At 36.8% G+C, this 21,430-nt stretch overlaps 1 protein-coding gene across 6 annotated transcripts in view; it reads left to right on the top strand.

Moving 5' to 3' along the window:
• Positions 1-3,176: 3,176 nt before the first annotated feature.
• The window catches only part of LOC140745932 (uncharacterized), a 62,364-nt gene continuing 44,110 nt past the window's right edge, over positions 3,177-21,430 (top strand). For all 6 annotated transcript variants that reach the window (XR_012102719.1, XR_012102718.1, XM_073077900.1 and 3 more), the window contains exons 1-2: positions 3,177-3,285; positions 15,967-16,764. Coding sequence is in view for 4 of the 6 variants with exons in the window: in XM_073077900.1 (XP_072934001.1) it covers positions 16,138-16,764 (627 nt within the window). In the remaining 2 variants the exon portion in view is untranslated. The remainder of the gene's footprint in view (positions 3,286-15,966; positions 16,765-21,430) is intronic.

The raw sequence follows: 21,430 nt of genomic DNA, 5'->3' as shown, positions 1-21,430 counted from the left end.
ATACAGCCACATAGGGCTGATTTTTCAGTTATTTTTTTTAATTCTTGACAAATAAAAACCATTTTTAGAGAAAATTTACGAATTAATAACTAATACTGCGTAATTTACATAATAAATAAATAAGTATTTCAAATATTTTAGGGACATTTAAGCACGGAGACGTGGCAAAACTTTTTCACGCAACTATTTTAATTCTCAAAACGTTACATTTTCTTGTTAGGAGTGAGGAATCTTTACTAATCTAGGGGTAACACACATATTTATATCTGCCTTATACTCGTAATACCGGTGCAATTATTTCAAGTGTGTGTGGATAGGCTAATCCAAAATTAAAATAAAAAGAATAGCGAAAGATGCTCATAGGTTTTACCGGAACTTGGTTTAAAAACTTAAACTGCATAACTAGATTTTTAACACGCTTTTATTAGCTTGGGTTGTATGTATGTATGTATGTACGTAACAGTAACGGAATCTTTGAACCCGATTTCAATCCACTTTGAACGTTCAGTTTAATTCAAAATTTTGTAGAATTATCACAAACCGATGAGAATACACGATTTTAATCATTTTGTACCATTGTCTTTATAAACATCCTCAGGATTAACGATTTTCGAGGCGAGATTGTTCAAGCGCCTTAGAGAAAGTTCATCGCAAAGTTACTAGATTGCAACAATTATTGCTTTTTAGTTTCAATAACTGTTATAGCGGGTTTTTTATTTTGAAAATAATAATGTGATTTAAAATCATTTTTGTTTAACCGTTAATCGAACGAGTTAAATTTGATAATTAAAAACGTGTGTGTCCTTATGAGTAAGAAGTGATTCTTTGGCATATTTTTCCAACAGCTCCAAAAAAATAACAAAAAACGCGCCATCTTTTTCGATCTGTCAAACAATGCACAGATAATCTTAAAGCATGTTAGATTTGCAAATCTTTGAGTAACCAATTCTCTATGCTATTTATAGTCTGTATTCAGAGCGCGCGAAAAATAGTAACAGATAATGTAAACAAATGTAATACAGGTTAACAATGGCCATTCATAAGAACTTGCTCAAATAGATCCAAGGACGTTATGTTCGTCTAAAATCTGCTATTTTAGTTCTCTGCGTGACTAATTGGGCCTATCGGTACATAGGCTGATTCACTGCGCTTCTTAGAATGAAATATATACAGATCGCGGATTCTGTCATGCGAATAAAGTTCACTGAGTTCTGACGTCACTCTTGAATTGAAATAGATTTATATGTCATAGGGGCTCTAGCGCATTTTTATATAATATACGAGTAGCAGACGAGCATGCACTCCAGCTGACAGTAAGTTGTGGTATGTGGCTGCTGCCGCCCGTGGACACCTGTAATCAACCCCGGATAAGATTAGATTCCTACCTGAGGTCGGCTACAGATACGCCATTACCTCTGAGAATTAAGTTTGAATGTCTCGAAAAAGTATGTCTCTTTTACCACACCCTTCAAACCAAAATACAGCAGCGCTTAATACTGTTATTATTGGGGAAAAATATGTGTAGCGGTGGTCCTACCGGAGCCTAACCACAAAAGGTTTTACCATATAAATACCATATACCGACAGTACATACCACAAATATAATTCGCTATAAATATCACATTTGTAACTTAACGTACAGAGATCGTGACGAAATCATTAAAATAAATACAAGTTGTGCTTTAATCTCAATGTTGTTCGGCTAAGCTGTGTCTGTTATATTGCTTAGTCTTGGAGACTAGCGGTTTTTTCTGGTATAACTGTAGTAAACGAGCTATCGTGGTTAAGTGGCCATGGCAATCCATGAATTTACTGTCATTTCCAAATGGTTTTCTCACTTATTCACATAATCTATGCTTATTCCATAGATTAGTAAAGATACTTCGCCGCCTTGAAATTGAATGAAGCCACAAACGGCTTATTAGTAAGTTCTTTTTTTTAATTATTGACAAATAAAAACATTTTAGAGAAAATTTACGTATAAATAACTAATACTGCGTAATTTACATACTAAATAAATAATCATTTCAAATATTTTAGGGACATTTTAGCATGGAGACGTGGCAACGCTTTTTTACGCAACTATTTCAATTCTCAAAACGGGTACATTTTCTTGTTAGGAGTGAGTAATCTTTACTAATCTATGCCTCTCCCATACGCTTACGAAAATATTGGAATTTGATATGACGTTGCTTGCTAAATTGATTTTAAGTAACGTCTGAAAATTTTGCACATTCTAAGTGCATGTTTAACTTTCTTGTTGTAATTGACTAAATAAATTGTAAATAACATGGGCTCACTATCGATAATGTCTATGGATTATGGATTTGTCTATGCTTTCGCTAAATTTAACCATACCAAGTCAAAGTGGGAGTCGACCAAGGTAGTCTTAATCCTACAACACTGTGGTAGGGCATTAAGAATTAATTTGTAGTAAGGTGACGTCATTTACATTGTAAACAGCTGAATGCAAGACCTCAGACACTACACATAAACATGATTCATTTTGAGTTTTGTCATTATTAATGATGACATAATTAAAACGGTCAAGGTTAGGATTTAAGGAAGTATAAATTAATATGAATACATTTAAATGATTGATATTATTTAGTTATTATTCCTGTAGGTACATGTCTTCGGGCCGAAATCTAAACATATGTAATTTGTTTTCTTGTTCTGTTTGTCTATGTATCTATTATTATTATCATTAACATAAAATATATGTATATACATATACACGTGTCGAATAGATAACCTCTCTTCTTTGGGAAGTAGGTTAAAAATCATTACATTTATTTGTAACAAAAAAAACTTATTATTTTTTTTGTTTAAAAACGGGCAATGGGACAAGCTAAAGATACGTCTCCATCATAAAAACCAAGTTGGGACGCTTTGTATTCCATTGCAAGCTTATGCCGTAAGTTAAAACGAAATTAGAACGTCTTGTTTTACACATGCTAATATACACATATTCACAAATATACGAAAGTATTTTAAAAATAATGGTAATTCATGGTTTCGGTAGGTACTGGATATTGTATATTTTTATTTGTAAAGCACTTGAACATTTTATGAGCTATTAATTCGTTGAAAATAACCTTGTAAAGACGCGTAAATGTTTTCGTTCATATATCAGTGTATTGTAGGTTGTATTCATGTAGTTTTGAGCCAGTCTTTCCGTTTTGGTGGTACGCGTCGGTCGTGTATGTCGTGTGCGATCGGCTTTATGTATAGAAAAATAAATGTGACCTCGTCTGCCGCGCGTGTGAACTTTTGAATTTAGAAGTAAGTTTGTTTTTTATCGCTGGCTGAGTGTGTCATTGCCGTTGTTTGTTTTTATTTTCGTTTTTATTTTATTTGCGGCGTCGATAACAATAACAATACATTCCAGGCATGTTTAATTCGTTATACGTATTAATGAAAATATTTTTTGTGTTATTTTAAAATAATTTGAATAATGCCCTTTTTAAATTCTCATATTTATTTTGTTCTCAAATTAATAGTATATTTATATCAGTTCGACGTCGGGCTAATCTTATAAAAATATCTTTTGGCGGGAGTTTCAGAAATGTGATGTAGGCTATAGAATAAAAAATAAAAATATGAAAAAGGAACATTACGCATTTAAAAATGATTTAAAATGATAAAGAAACGTAATTTTATCTGTAATAATACGTTATTTTTTGCATCCTAATGCGTAAACGGCTAGAGTAATTGTCTGTGTGTGTTGTGTGCCATAGATTATCTTTATATTATTATGTATCAACGATTAACTCATGACTCACTTAGTTTTCAAGTGCATAAGTTGTTTGCCCTTATTTGCATAGCGTATCACCTTGATACCATACATCTATACTTAATGTGCTTCATACATAGAGAAGTATAGATACTCGTATCTCACCGCCTTGTAATTGAAGGAAGCCATTAAATGGCTTAAACAGCTGACAGTCCTGCCAGCCATTTAATGGCTGTCATGGTGTAATTTACGCGTAACAATGCCGACATGCGCAGTTAAGTGGTGCAAAAAAAAAACAAAATCGAAGAAAAAGTGCTGAGTAATATCGTTTCATTCGTAAATGAAAAATCTAAATATAAATCTAAAAACTACATTTTTTTAATATTTTTCAGTCACGAAAATAGATGACAGTGACAATTTCAATTGTCAAAACTGGTTACTTTTTCTGTTTACTTTTTTTGTTAGGAATGTGTAATCTTTACTAATCTATGACTTCATAAAACTATTTAACAATCCAAAAAGGTTTTTTTATAAGATTGAAGTTGCAAATGAGCACGCAGTCGACCTGATGGTGAGTGATAACTGCCGTCCATGGACATCTGTAACCAAGTTCATGTGGAACGGGGGTATTACCTGAAGTTGCGTTGCCACAGACTAAGATAGTCGCTTCATATGTGATAGCCTAGTGGTTAAGAATCTTGGCCTCTCGCTCGAGGAGTCCGAGGTTCAAATCTCAGGCACGCACCTCTGATTTTTCAAAGTTATGTGCGTATTAGATATTAATTATTTGCTTGCTTAAACGGTGAAGGAAGATATTGTGAGGAAACCTGCATATCTAAGAAATCTTAAAAAAAAAAGTTATTCGAAGTCTTAACAATACGGACTTATCCAGCACGGTGGACTTTGACGTCTGTAAAGCTAGAAAGGCTCTTTCAGCTCTATGATTGCTCGTATCGTTATGTCAGCAGTTATCTATACTTAAAAATTGAAAAATTTTTTTTTGAAAAATCTGTTTGCTTGTACAGGCAGCACTAATTGAGCACTAAATTATTAGCTGATGTGCCTCTCGCTCCAACTGTATCATAGCGCGGTCACGAATGGTACACTGCTAGCTTAATGAAAAGTTAGCAGTGTTCTCATTTTTAGTCCCCCTATCACAGCACCAAATATCTGTTATCAGCACTAAATTAGCACTAAATGAGCACTAAATTTTGAGATATAAAACGAGTTATTCTGCCGACTTGACCTTTCTAGCTTTACAGACGTTGGACTTTGAAGGTGGTAGAACCCTTTGTAGCTCGACTCCGGCGGCACCACCTCCACACCTATTTCTGCCTCATAACAGCAGTGTTAGGCCCTGGTGCGTTCCGTTTTGGAGGGTGTGGTAAGGGAGACAGACTTTTCCGAGGCGTTCCAGCTTAGTCCTCAGGGGTAGCGGCGCATCTGTGGCCGACCTCAGGTAGGAATATCTAATCCTATCTGAGGTTGATTACAGATGTCCATGGGCGGCAGTAGCCACTTGCTATCAGGTGGATTGCATGCTCGTCTGCTACTCCTATATTATTAAAAAAAACACTATGACCTAACCCTTTCATTCTAAGAGGAGACCCGTGCCTAGCAGTGGGACAGTAAAGGGTGGATGATGATGAGTGATAATGCATTTGTGATCGGCGTTATGTAGAATTTGGAGTGGATTACAGTCGTCCATGAGCGACAATAACCACTTACAATCAGATGGACTGCAAGCTCGTTTACTATATCAATAGCGTCCGCGTAAACACCTAGTCCGCTCTGAATACAGAAATGAATCGCGTCGCCATAGCAAATTGTATGACTACACCAGCTCGCAACAACTTCAGCGGACTAGCTGTTTGGCGATAACTATCTAAAAAAACATGAAATAACTGTACTTTAATTTACAACTTTGACCCACATAACTATGACTGATATCTAGTATATAACCGGGCCCTTTAGTACAAGTTAACCAACCTTTTAACGACAATCTTGACGCTATCGGTTAACGGTTAAAGTCCACGTTAATTATGTTTAATTGTTATGTTAAAATATACGTCGAAATAAGTGAACATACCTTTAAATTATGTGACTGAAACGTGTTTATATTTTACGAGCTGTGAATGTACTCGTAGAATATAATATAACATTAATTATACAATCAGTTTAAATTGTAATACCTCATAACTTTCGACAGAGTAGACTATTTAAATCAAATAAAAACTAATTGTCCAGTACTTTAGAGTTGATGCGATTTTAAACACAACTAAACAAAGATACACTAGAAGCTTTAAATGAAATTGAAATTGCTGTAATTACTTATTCTCTCGTATATAATATATGTATATAATATATGTATAGCAGCTCTGTACCCTTACCATGAGTTATCTAAACATCCAACAATTTTACGTTACGTATACTCAATCCAATATTCTGTTCCGTTTGCTTCAGTAGACTGAGTAAACGTAACATAGGTAAGTGCTCAAGTCTTTTTGTCTGCCTCACATGTTCGCAAAAAAGAGAGACAAAACATAAAGCGCCATTTTGTCAATTTAGACATTTAATGTTACGTTACTGACACTATAGTTCTGATACAAGTCGCTAGGGACGCTGATTGGAATTTGTATGTACAAATACGTAAACAAATACCAAAACAGTCATATTTGTCAAAACGTAAAAACTCATGGTAAGGGTACTGTACTGAGACTGTCGGGGCACGGCCGCTCCCCGGGAATATTCACCTAGCCCACAGGGAGATCTCCCTTTGCCAAACTTGCAAACTATTATATGTACAGAAACACGCAGCTTCTATTATTATTATTACTATAGATATAGATTGCTGGGTATAAATCTCTTTCTACTAGAAATGCTATATGCAAACTCAATATTTTGCTTAAAAAATCATGAGAATGAGCAAATCGTAATATACCTACCTCACAATCTACATGAAATCAACTACATTTGTTTGAAGGTGGCTATGGAAGGTGGTAGAGCTCTCTGTTGTTCACTCCGGCGGCACCACCGCCACACCTATTTCTGCTTATAACAGCAGTCTTAAGTACTGCTGTGTTCTGGTTTGATGGGTCTGGTAAGGGAGACATACTTTTCCGAGGCGTTCCAGCTTAGTCCTCAGGAGTAGTAGCGCATCTGTGGCCGACCTCAGGTAGGAATATAATCCTACCTGGGGTTGATTACATATCGATACCTTAATTCGCAAATCAGCCAACTCCACTTTTTGTCAAAATGTTTTTTTTTGTTATTTATTTTGATTTCGTTCAACGCCATTTATTGTCAAAATAAATAAAAAAAAAAACATTTTGACAAAAAGCGGAGTTGGCTGATTCGCTAATTAAGGTATCGATATGTCGATGGGCGGTAGTAGCCACTTACCATCAGGTGGATTTCTTGTCTGCTAGTCCTTTATTATAAAAAAAACCCTCCGCAGTCTAGTAAAAATTAAAACAACACCCGTGTTCGTGATTTTAATTACGTTTTTAACCTTTATCCGTTACATTAAAATTCAATGGTTATCGCTACTTAACCTCGATGATGTCATCTTAACCAGGCTTGGGACCTCGGAACGCAAGTTAGTTTATTTGGTATGATGTTATAATGAAAACATACCAAATTATATTATATTTGAATCAGCTTTAAATAACTAATTGGCTATGCATGTCGAACTCACACTTGAAGGGTTCCGTAGCAATCGTAGCATTTGTCATTATTTTTAGTATTTGTCAGTTATAAAAGTGTTTACTTTTTTAAATATAATACGTATAGCAGTAGCAGATGAGCCATGTAGTCCACCTGATGGTAAGTGGATATTGCCGCCTATGAACATCTGTAATCAATCCCAGATAGGATTAGATATTCCTACCTGAGGTCGGCCACAGATGCGCCGCTACCCCAGAGGACTAAGCTGAAAAGCCTGGGAAAAGTATATCTCCCTTACCACACCCTTCAAAACAGAACATAGCAGCGCCTAACACTGCTGTTATTAGGTAGAAATAGGTGTAGCGGTGGTGCCGCCGAAGTCGAACCACAAAGGGTTCTACCACCAAATGTATGTATATGTATTATAAAAATTACAAGTGTATATGTGTGTCTAGTGTGTTTTCTTGTATGGCGAATAAAAACATAAGACTTTAAAGTTCAAAAAATCAAAAAGCGCGTCCGGGATCACCGTCAACTCAACTGTCAGAAAAACGTATTATCCGAACAAATTTAAAAACACGCAGCGCTATTGTGCAAGTATACATCAAACGGTCTGTTTTACTTGGGTGCATTATGCATACATTCAACTCATTCGTTCAACGTCACAGAGTAACTATGCGGGAGTAAGATATCTGTAGATTAACGTGGTGAAACGAAATTGAATTTAACCATCGAATAAATCGTCAGAGTAAAGTTATACCGGGATAGTTACTCTAGTTTAATTTCAATGTTGGTGAAATGTCAGATGGATAGACAGCGGAGGCTTAGTAGTTAGTAACTAATATGGTCTGGTTTAACCTTTTGGGTACGGAATCCTAAAGAAGCAATGATAGCTAAAGTTGTTATCGGCTTCTAGGGTCAAATTCTAGACACGCGCCTATATTTCTTTAAGTTCGCCTCAGAAATTATTTATTGCTTGCATTATCAGTGAAAGGAAACAAGATTGAGAGATGCAAGAAATTCTTAAAATGTGTATTGAGGTGCGGACTTGGGATTTGAACCTAGGACCCTTTGATCAAGAGGCTGACTTTCTTAACCACTAGGCTATCACTGCTATATTTATTTGTATAAAATATGCTAATGGTGTTGATAACACCTTATGTCTATTTACTAAGAAAACTGTCATGAGCGTGGATGACCTCTGTGATGTTCATGTGTAAATCTCAGATGCGTCATGTTGTGAGTCAGACAAACTTGTGTGTGTACCATATATAGCACATATGTACCGGCTAGACACTTTGGCCTAGATGTAATCGATAGTATCTATTCTGGACAAATAATAGTCGGTGTTTTCATAATAAACTCCGAAATACGTATAATAGTCATAATCTCAAATGTCTTACTTTTATTAACAGACTTCTCAAAGGAAAGAGGTTATCTCAAAGAAGTAAGTGGCATTTCGCTCATGGAGATCTATAATCAACCCCAGATAAGATTTTTTTTTTATATAATATAGGAGTAGCAGACGACGATGCTGTCCATCTGATGGTAAGAAGATACTGTCGCCCATGGACATCTGTAATCAACCCTAAATAAGATTAGATTTTCCTACTTGAGGTCGACCACAGATACGCCCCTACTTCTGAGGATTAAGCTGGAATGCCTGGGAAAAGTATGTCTCCTTTATGACACCCTTCAAACCAAAACACATCAGCGCTTAACACTGCTGTTATGAGGCAGAAATATGTGTGGCGGTGGTGCCGCAGGAGTCGAACCACAAAGGGTTCTACCACCTTAAAAAAGGGTTCTACCTCAGGTCGGCCGCAGAGTCGGTTTTATCTTGGAAGTCTAAGTTGGAACGCCTTCAATGTCTCTCTTGCCACACTCTTAAAACCAAAATACAGCAGCGCTGCTGTTATAAAGCCGAAATAGGTATATCATCTACTTGTAATATCCATTTATGTAATTGTTTAACTTTTTAGCGGGGATTTATTGCTAAGATTTATTGCTATTTGTTGCTTAAATATAGAGAGTAGAGAACTACAGACTCTCATTTACGAGGCGCTTCAGCTTAGTCCTCAAGGGTAAAGCGCACCTGAGGACTTTAGGAAGCGGTGACCAAATACATCAAGTAAACTGCATACTAAGCTCCTCAATTGTCTACTTCATTTTTAACCAAATAAACTTAGTCAATACTTCTTTGTAAAAATACTCATCCAATATTACATAACCTTCGTCCCCATTGTAGGACGAACGCCGCCATTTTGTGCCGTAGACAATCGGTCGTAACACTCGTAACGTATTGTTTATGGTTGCGGTCATTTGGTTGCTTGGCGGCAAGAATGTTTTTCTGATAAGACAAGACAAATGGCCAAAAAGTAGTAAAAAGTTTTACCTAAGACATTTAAGGCAATAGGCAAAAATAGTAAATAGTTTTACGGTGCTCAAATAATAGTTTAGTACATAAGGTAGTAGTAGATTTAAGATGATTTGGGTGGCAGAGCGGTTACCATACCGGTCTAAGGCGCAAGGTCCCGGGTTCGATCCCGGGCCAGACAAAATCTACTAATGAATTTATATTTCTGTTCTGGGTTCTATGTTTGCATTTGTTTAAGTATGTGCCCATGGCATACGGTGTAGAATGTTATACTATTTGGATGGATTCGGATGTGGTAAAACCCTTTGTTATTCGATTCCGGCACCACCACCGTACCTATTTCTGCTTAGCACAACATAACAGCAGTGTTAGCGCTGCTGTGTGCTTGCTTTGAAGGGTGTGGTAAGGAAGACACTAATACGAGGCGTTCCAACATAATCCTGAATATGAATCTTTTAGCTGAAAACTATTAATCTTAAGAGATATATTTCGAAATCTTTTATCTCTTTATCAAGAATCTTTATCAAACTTAATCTAATATTAGGATTATTGTCATGTGTACTACAGTCTACAAGATTCATGGTTTAAATTCTTACTCATCATAGCGAATTTCTTCTTAGTATTTATTTATATTCTGACTCGGAAGTTTTCAAATTCCAAGATTTTTATGAAAAACCATTTCATATATGCACTCTAAAGGTGGTGGCCCTTGGTAGCCTTTGGCCCTTGGTGGCTCATTGGTAGTAGGACTCGGGTATTACCGGTATTACCACCGCCACAAATTACCGTCTGTCTTATAAAATCACTTAAACGCAGCTTTTCAACTTAGTCTTCAGGAGTACCAAGGTAATTGGGACCAGCCTCTGTCTATTCCAGTGTTTCTCATAGGCGTTAACGCATCTCATGGGCGCTAAAAGCATACATGTTCAAGGAAAATGGAGATGGGGGTGTATTACTAAAGTAAATTGCAATGCCCCTTTTTTCCAGGCTTTTTTCCTATTTTTCCCCAAATTATTTGAAAAGTAGGCAAAATACCAAATAAATTTGAGAAACTCTGCTCTAATATCTTCTATGGATGTTTTTTGACCATTCTGAAAAAGAGGTATTATATTAGATAATCTTATTGACAAAATCAGTATCTTATCTAGCCATACTTTATTATATTTATTTAGCTGTATTGAGAATCTCGTCGATATCAGATATGAATATGAAATAAAGGGCCATATCTCGATATCTATATCAAAAAGAATTGGTCGGTATCATCTTATTTATTTATGTTATTCATCGCCCCTTGGTTCCGCAATATACATCCTTTATCCCTTCATCCCTCTCATAGATAAGGCAGTTAGAACCCTTCATGATTTGGGGGCACCACCGCCATACCTATTTCTGCCTTATAAGGGAAGTGTTAAGCTGTGTTCGGATGTGTGAAGAGAGGCCATAGACCATAATAAGAAAGAGGTTATAACTCCTTATTATGTATATCCATCCAAATATATATGTCGAATAAATAAGCTGTTTTTCCTAGGGATTTTCGGCTTATTTCAGAGACTACTTTAAAGGGTTTTTCGTCAACCTATGGAGGCTTGGAGGGAAATTACATTTTTTCGTTGTAGCCTTATTCTTTGTTATAGCCCAGATAGTCCAATAACCAATATCTTGATTAGGCAGTCTGATATTCAAATCTTTCGTACCTCTGATTTTTCAAAGTACTGTGCAGGTTCATTATCAAACCATTACTGTCCCACTGATAGGCTCGGGTCTCCTCTCACAATGACAAGGATTAGACCATTCTGAAACGCACATACCTTTGACAAATCAGAGGTGCCTGGGATTTGAACCTCGGACCCCTCGACCAAGAGTCTGAGTTTCTCAACCACTAGACTATCACTGCCTAGTGGTGATAGCCTAGAATGTGCGGGTTAGAAACTAATTATCACTAGCTTTAACGGCTAAAGAAACCATAGTGAAACCATTTTTTATTTTATTTTTTTGTTGACGCGGGGGAAACCTTCAAAAGGTACCCTATGCCGTGGGAGCGGCACGGGGTTATGTGGGATTCTTACCGCACTAAAACCCCCCCCGGTGGCCGTCCTCAGCGCTTGGCGGAGAACTCCGGGATCTCCGATGGAACACAACCGGAGTCCTCCGGGATCTCCGATGGAACACAACCGGAGTCCTCCGAGCGCGATGCCCCTATCGGGCTCTGCCCTTGGGGGAGAAATTTACGCTCCTCCCGGTCACCTGCTGTTTACGACGGTATGCGACCACACACACCGCCGTCCTTCCCGGGGTTGCTTGTTGGACGGTTCGAGCTCCCACTCTTGCCGCCCGCAATCCCGAAATCCCCTTTTTAGTCGCCTTTTACGACAGGCATGGGATACCGTAGCCCTATTCTAGTCCCGGGACTACAGGGACAAACTACAGTGAAACCAATACTTTCAAGTTCTTTAAAAATGTTCTCAAAGTTGTGTGCAGTCTACTGATTCGCTTGACTCGCATGGACTAAGACCCGACTGTGCCCAATTGGATTTTAACAGGTTGATAACCTTTAGTTTCCAAAACCTGAAAGTTGTTTTCCTAGCTTACAGAGCTTACACTTACATTATTTTGGACGGTAGCCAAGAAGGCTGGTATTGATTACCAGTTCTGTGAAGCGATTACGATGGTGCGTCGCCGTGTCGCCAGTCTGCCGGCTGAGGTATCAACTTAGTGCTTATATAGTAATAGCCTTATGAAAATTGAGCTCTTTGTTGTGCGGAGGCGTTATTAAACCTATTTTTGCATAACTAGTGTTAAGCATTGCTTTGATCTGATTTGAAGAGCATGGTAAATGTATGGTAAGAGACACAGTTCTTTTAATAATATTTAAGTTGCAAACTATCGTGCATATCAATCTCAGATAATCAGTATCAATTCCAGATAGGTCCGGAATTATTCGGGATCGCCAAAGATCCCTTGCGACCTCTGAGGACTAAGTTGAAACGCCTCGATAAGTGCGAGTATTACTCTTACCACACCGTTTCAACCAGGACATAGTAGAGCTTAACACTGATATTATTAGGTAGAAATAGGTGAGGCGGTGGTGCCGCCGGAGTTATAACACAAAGGGTTCTACCACCTTCTGCCTGCTGAAACCAATCATATGCCAATCCTAAGGATCCCTAGGACTAAGACATTTGACAGTCGCTTTATATGGAATTAGTCCATATTCACCGAAACGGAAGAATTGCTTCAGCTTAAGGTTTAACATCTTAACAATTCACAGAGCTACGAGTACATATATCTTCTACATAACTAACAATTACAACTAACTAATTGAGTTACATTCAAACAGCATTATGACCCATTGATACACTTTTATATAACCCCGAAAGTCAATTAGTACGAAGTCTAGACAATAGATGACTGTGACTGTTAAAGGTCAGTGTTACGGCATCTATGACGTCATAATGAAATTAAAGCGTATGACCTTATTGGACCACTTACGAAAATTAAATGGTTTTACTGGCGGCGGAGGGTAATGTTTTTTAGTATATGTATGTCTCATTTTTTAATCTGTGGCCCAAACGGTCAAAGCTAATTTTATCATTAGAACACTTTCGGATTTTCTTGACGGCGGAGGGTAATGTTTTTCGAGCGTATGTCTCATTCTTTGTCATACCCTGACGTCTTGGCAGATTTTAAAGAGGTTCTACCACCTTCATCGCTCTACCTGAAACCAATCATATGTCAATCCTAAGGATCCTTAGGACTAACTAACTGTTAAAGGTCAGTGTGACGGCACCTATGACGTCATAATGAAATTAAAGCGTATGACCTTATTGGACCACTTACAAAAATTAAATGGTTTTGAGCGATTGCGGAGGGTAATGTTTTTCGAGTATATGTTTGTCTCATTTTTACTCTGCGACCCAGCGTATGTATGTCTCATTTTTACTCTGTGGTCAAACCTAACTTTATCATTAGACAACTCTCGAAAATTAAACTTTTTTTTTTATAGCGGAGAGTAATGTTTTTTGAGCTTGTGTCCATTCTTTGTCATGCCCTGCAGCCCAAACGGCTTGATGGATTTTAACAATAAGGAAACTTACAAGCTTGAGAGTTCTTTAAAATACTAAGTTTTCAGAAATGTATCAAGTTACCCATGGGCGGCATGACAGACTTTGGTCTAAACCTCTTTCAATCTGACATTAAACCCGTGCCCATCAGTGGGAAAATAATGAGTTTATCACTACGCATTTCCCAAGCACGAACCTCTGACTTTTCAGTTATAAAATTTTGAAGGAAGGATGTGGGATTCGAATCCCGGACCCAAGCGTGAGTGGTCGAACAAACCACTGCTCACAGAACAGTTCCATCTAGAATTTCCAGTTTAACTAAACTGTTTGCACATCGACATTGCGCACTATTTCTGTATCCCGTTACGAATGCATAAAATATCAATTTGTTCCTCCCATGTTGGTTACTTTATCACATATTTTCTAGTCGTGGCTTCATTGTTATTTGTTAAAATATGTGTTTTAAATAAGGTAAATACCTAAGTAGGTATTGAAGGTTTTATTTATAATCCTTACTAATATTATAAATCCGGAAGGCGGTAGAACCCTTTATGGTTCGACTCCGGCGGCACCACCGCCACACCTATTTCTACCTAATAACAGCAGTGTTAGGCGCTGCTGTGTTCCGGTTTGAAGGGTGTGGTAAGGGAGACAGACTTTTCCGAGGCGTTCCAGCTTAGTCCTCAGGGGTAGCGGCGCATCTGTGGCCGACCTCAGGTAGGAATACCTAATCCTATCTGGGGTGCATTACAGATGTCTATGGGCGGCAGTAGCCACTTACCATCAGGTGGACTGCATGCTCGTCTGCTACTCTTATATTATAAAAAAAAATCCGAAAGTAACTCTGTCTGTCTGTCTGGTTGTCTCTTCTTCACGCCTAAACCACTGTACCGATTTTAATGAAGATTTGTACAAAGATAGTCTGAGACCCGAGAAAGGACGTAGGATAGTTTTTATCCCGGAAATCCCACGGGAACTAAGGATGGCGATCTAAGATCGATTAATCGGAGAATCGATCTTTTCACTAAAACAATCGATTATTTTAATCGATATTAGTAAGGATTTAATCGTAAACTATGCATTTAATCAAGTGATGATCTTTAGCAAAGTTGTTGTCCATTAGCCCACGAAGGTTTCAGAGTTGGTACGACTAATTTTCGCCAGATGGCGCCACTGTCATTCCAATAAACGTACGAATTTTCAGTATTATGTATGTTAGTATGTCATATTATTTTCTTTTAAACGCTTGTGAAGCCGCGGGCAAAAACTAGTATTAAATAAAGTAGTATAAGAGCACGCAGCCCATCTGCCCCACTCGAGTCGCTCAAAGACATTGACGTCGACAACAGTACACATAGCTACCCCAGAGGGAGTTGGAACGCCTATAAATATGTCGACCACCACACCTTGTAAACACATACTAACTCTGCTGTTACAAGGCTCTGCCTGATATCATCTGAAATTAAAACTACCTTATATTTTGATCCAGTACAGAATTTATTTTTCGCAACTAATATTAAAACTGCAGTGATAGCCTAGTGGTTAAGAAACTCAGCCTCTTGATCGAGGGGTCCGAGGTTCAAATACCAGGCACCACTGGATTTTCAAATTTATGTGCGTTTTATACAACTTAATTATTACTTGCTAAAACGGTGAAGGAAAACATCGTGAGGAATCCTGTATACCTGAGAAATCTTAAAAAAAATGTTTTCAAAGGTATGTGAAGTCTACCAACACGCACTTGGCCAGCGCGGTGGACTTATGGCCTAATCCCTCATTCTGAGAGGAGACCCGTGCCGGCAGTGGGACTGTAATAGGTTGATGATGAAGTAATATTAAGTTTAAGAAAAGTGACCAGTTAGTCTGATATACTTATTTATTTAGTCACTTTTTGTACATTATAATAAAACTTTTCCATTATAGAAATAAACACGGGTGTAATTTCAATTTAAAATTAAATTCATATTACCTTAATCATGTGTTTTTAAAAGAAACATAATTATTTACTTACACACATAATTAAAATCTGTTTTTAGTCGTGTATTCATTATTTTATTAAACTGTGTTTAAATTTAAGTTTTCCTCAACGATAACGTATGGAAACTAATGGAATATTTTTGTTGCAGAGTTTTGGAAACATGTGACAGAGATACCCAAAACGCGATAGATACGAACGAACGAAATCCGAAATGTATTGAAGATTTGTAATGACAATGCAATCTTGAACGCATCGTAAGCAAGAGAGCAAGCGAGACAGAGCTGGGTCCAAAAATAGGACGTTCGGAAATAGAGAAAAAATGTCGGGCTCGAACGCAAAGTCAGTATCGGAGAGTGGCGCGGCGGGGAGCAACGCCGCTTGGTGGCAAACACCATGGACAACTATGGCTGACCTAGCCGAAGCAGTGGATGACCTTATCTGCAGCTTCGATTATATGGACACAGCTATGGACAACCTAGTCATGCTTGTCTTCATATGGATCCTCTTCTCAATAGTACTCCTCGGCATCGCGAAATGGGCGTACGGACGCTTCGCAGCCAAACCCACAGAGGAGGTTAAGCCAAAACCGATCGATGAGCCGAAGAAAACGACGAACGAAATCGTCGCCAGCGCGGACAGCGTTCTAGCGACGAGCGCGAAAATCAAAAGTGGGGCGTTTAAGCCCACGAAACCGTCGAGTTTCGTTCCCGCTACCCCGCCGGCGACCAGAAAGCGCATGGGCCGCATGTCCCCTGGCCCTGAACAACTCACCCTCAAGAAACACCAGAGCATCATAATCCCGAGCTGCACCGGCGCGGACGCGGCGAGTGTGCAATGGGTTAACGATGTATTGACGTGGTTATATAATGATCTTGTTATTGTGAATGAACTGGTGCAGCAATGGATTGTGTCCATGAATGAATTCTCGAAGAAGTCCGTCGAGGAGGTGAGTTTTGTTTCTTACTTTTATGTTGCCCTGGTACTCGAGTTGAAATCAATGCTGGTTTAATTCGAATTATTAATAAGCTACCTATCCAATTCAAAATATGATTATCTTGTATGAAGATATTGTCAAATGACAATCTTTGGTAGACAAAAACATTGGATGGATTGAATATTAATTACGGACGTTAGAGATTCTGGGTTCCTTTCTTTGTATACATCTTTGTGTGTTTAAGTACTGTGGTTGAATTTTGCGTTTCTATGAAATCAAAACTAAAGTTAAAAACTAATTTAGTAACAACTAAATTTAGTCGAAATCTGAACTTCCTAGGCTCAAGACGTTTTAATCTGTTATAATCCCATGCAATACTAATTTGTTTCAAACTTTAAACTTTATTTACTGAGTGATTAGATCCAAAATGATTTAGCTTTTAAACCTATGATCACCTTCAGTAATGTCAATCAATGTTAGACTTTTATCCATCGTAATACAGTCGAAATACTGTTGATGGTTTCTTCATACTTCTACATTTAATAGGCCAATGCGAATAAAAAAATTGGTTCAAGACCGATTTGTTATTTGAAGACGGTGTAATTTGAATATAATTAAATCTATGTTGATATGTAATACTCATTCATGTAAAATTCTTGTTAAACTTGGCCACGTTTTTTTTTGGATTAGGGAAGTAAATAAAAGTTTTTTTCCTTAGAAAAATCGGAATAAAAATATGTATAAAACACGATAAAGTGGTGTAACTTATGTAAAAATTTCAAGTAAAGCCAACGACTATGTTTACATGTGGATTTTTAGTTATTTGTATACAATGAATCAGAAAATTTGCTTTTATTCCAAACTTGTAGTTAAAATATTTCATGAGATCAATTTTATTTAAATACAAATACACAAAAACAAATGTGTTAATACCACCAAAATAATTTTTAACAAGAAATACATCCTGCATTATATTACGCTCTAGTAGTATAGCTTATAAGGATCAAACACTATAAGGATGCAAAGAAATTGTATGTCCGCGATTTTCTCAGAAACTGCTGATCTAGTTTGGATCGAGTTTTGGTTATTTAAAAGCTTACCTTAGGTAGGTTTTAAAGGAAAATACATTAGGAATTTTTGGACAGAATTCCTGGAAAATCGGGAATACCCGGGAATCTTGGAAACAAAAGTGCTTCTTTAACATTTTTTTTTAAATACATAGAAATTTTCAAACACTCGTAGAAATCATTTCTGAATTAGTCATTTATCTTATTTAGTCTTGAAATATTTAAGTCGCGATATATTTTTTGACATAATAAGTTTCATAAAAAAATGTATCCATTACGGACGAAAATTGTCTCTAAAAATCAATAATAAATAATAATCGATTTCGTTTGTTACAATTCGAATATCAAATACGATCTGTCAAATAAAGTGGATTACGACATCTTTACACGATAATGTACCACAGGGTTGCCCTAGTGCTTTTTTCGTCTGGGTGCAAATAAAAAAACGTACGGTGCTAAAACCCTTTGTAGTTCGACCCCGACGAGACCACCGCCACACCTGTTTCTGCCTCACAACAGCAGTGTTAAACGCTGTTATGTCTCGGTTTGAAGGGTTCAAACTTAGTCCTCAGGGGTTGAACCGACATTTATCCTATTACAGATCCATTAAGGATACATCGTTCATACTCCGTTTCTACTATAAAAAATATACATTAGGTACTTACTGAAAATCCTATATTTTTTGTTTATAATTCTTGAATGAAAACTATTGTTAAAAGTCAACGTTTTTCTATTCGTAATTAAATATATAATGTTTTTATAGTAAACAGCCAAGAATAACTCAGCTAACTCAACATGTTGAGTGACTAGCATATAAACTTGGTTAAATACTCGTCAAGACCTTGTGAGCTACCTTTGTACTGTTTTGATTATAAATTGTTTACTATCAGACGCGGTTTTTTAGTAACGCAATGAATCCAGATTTGTTTCATAATAGAAATACTAAGCGACTATGCCGTCACCTGTACCCTTACCAGGAGTTTTTACGTTTCGACAAATATGACTGTTTTGGTATTGGTATACGTATTGGCCCATACGATTTCCTAGTTCTGACATAATCCGCTAGGGGCGCTGATTGGAATTTGTATGGGCAAATACGTAAACAAATACCAAAGCAGTCATATTTGTCGAAACGTAAAAACTCCTGGTAAGGGTACTGATGGTAAGTGGCAACTGCTGTTGCGGACTAAGCTCGCCGAGGCCCGGGGCGGAAACTTGAATGGGGCCTTCCCAGTCTAAAAAGTTAATTTAATTTTATGAACTTTTCCTGTGTTTGGAGGCCCTCCTAGGACCGGAGCCCAGGGCGGACCGCCATTTCCGCACCCCTCCCCCTTAATCCGTTGCTAGGCAACTGTCGCCCTATCAATTCCACATACGAGATAGATTTGCGTCCGATGTGAGGTTGGCTTCGAATACGTTAATAGACCTACCGTGTGGTCATAGATTAGTAAAGATTACTCACTCCTAACAACAAAATGTACCCAGTTTTGAGAATTGAAATAGTTGCGTAAAAAAGTTTTGCCACGTCTCCGTGCTAAAATGTCCCTAAAATATTTGAAATAATTATTTATTTATTACGTAAATTACGTAATTATTACGTAAATTAGTTATTTATTCGTAAATTTTCTCTAAAAATGTTTTTATTTGTCAAGGATTCAAAAAAAGAACTTACTAAAATAAGCCGTTGGTGGCTTCATTCAATTTCAAGGCGGCGAAGTATCTTTACTAATCTATGTGTGTGGTAAGGAAAATACACTTATGTATTTTCCTTACCACACGATGTAAATCTGAATACGGCAGCGCTTAACACTGTTGTGGTGCCGCCGGCGTCGAACCACAAAGAGTTCTACTACATTCAAAGTTTTCTTTCTATTTTCATCTAAGGCTTGAACACTTACGCAAATAATACGCGTTAGACACGCAAAACAATAGTGTGCAATTATTACGTAACTATGGTGGAACAACTCGTAATTTCATTGTTTACACATATACCTAAATTAAATTCAACTGTCTGTCTGTGATTACAAAATAACCACCTTTTTGTAAGTTATAAACATAATGGCCTTAATCACCGATATTATTTTAATAGAATAAAACTATTTCTTGAATCAATTTACAACATTTTATTATTCCCGCGCAAAATACGACTCAAACGTCAAGAGCGTTATTTTTCTTTTTTATGCTAACTCAATCATACCAGCCAGAGACTATATAATTGGGCACATATTATAGGAATAACACATCAATAAATAACATAAAATAATAGAATAAAATAATGCAATAATTAAATTATTTGAATATACATATTTATAATTTTTTTTATTTCATTTATTTGTCCTGTAAGTTCGTTTGTATGTGCAAATCTTTCTACTGAATTTTAAACCATACAGATTGAACTGCAATTTTGTAATTGCATACAAATATAATATTACTGCCTGTCCTCGTTTTATCATTAATAATATAAACCATTTTGATGGGATTCTTTGACAAAGTTAATAGAAAAATAACAGAAAGCAATATAAACTTTTTTATGACAATAATAAAGAATAAAATAAACAAGAATAAAACAAACATTAAAAAATACTTGAAATTACTTTGTTGTTGTTTTCGGTAAGCCTTAAAATTACTTTTCTAACCTCATGGGATCGATTTCACGTGTAAATATTAAATAAATATACTTCAAAAAACTAAAAAACACGCTTTTATGATAAAATCAACTAAAAAGGAGAAAATAATTTTCAATTAAGGAACAGTAAACAGTATAATTGTGCAAAAAACGTGGGGTGCTCCATTTATCAGATTTCGAAAAGCACCCCACACTTTTTCCACAATTATACTATTTACTGTTTCTTAATTGATTCCTAGATTGAAGATTATTTTTTACTTTTTTAGTTGATTTTATCATAAAAGCGTGTTTTTAGTTAGAATGGATAGAAATCGGTTTTAAAGATTCCGTTACTCTGTTACGTACATACATACATACAACCCAAGCTAATAAAAGCGTATTAAAAAATCATTCTTATTATTTTTCCCAAACGCGCCAAAAAAATAAAAAAAATAAGTGACGTCATGGAATAATCAATGACAACGTCATCTATCAGTTATGTCAATGACGTATGATGGAGTTGTCTGAACGTTGGCACCGAAAATTGATGCGTGAGTCAATCAAGGCCGCGCTCCGCTTGACGTTAAAAATGTACACGCGATTGTTCCACTAGTTGATGTTTAGTTGCTTAGTGGTCACCGTCTTCAAGTGGAACATAATATTCGTTGGGCGTTCCACAAGAATCTTGTTGTTTTAATGTTTTTGTAAATCGTTTTATGGTTTTTCATGTTTTGCACAAATTACCTACACCGTTATTAGTTTTTCTTTTCATTTTGATTTCGTACAATAATAAACTCTTCGTAGGTGTTTATTAAACAAACATGTAATTCGCAATTTTTACGCTTTTGCGTTTATTGTTTATAGTTCGCGCCAAACTGCTAGTCCGCTCTGAAGTTGTTGCGAGCATTTGTAGTCATACAATTTGCAATGGCGACGCGATTCATTTCTATATTCAGAGCGGACTAGAAGGTTTGCGCGGACTGTACATAATTAATCCATACAGTGA

The sequence above is a fragment of the Epargyreus clarus genome, unplaced genomic scaffold (genome assembly GCF_041222505.1).
Source record: "Epargyreus clarus isolate Ecla_fem2 unplaced genomic scaffold, WU_Ecla_fem_2.2 ptg000011l, whole genome shotgun sequence".
NCBI classification, from domain to species: Eukaryota; Metazoa; Arthropoda; class Insecta; order Lepidoptera; family Hesperiidae; genus Epargyreus; species Epargyreus clarus.
This window is presented reverse-complemented; position numbering and strand designations above follow the sequence as displayed.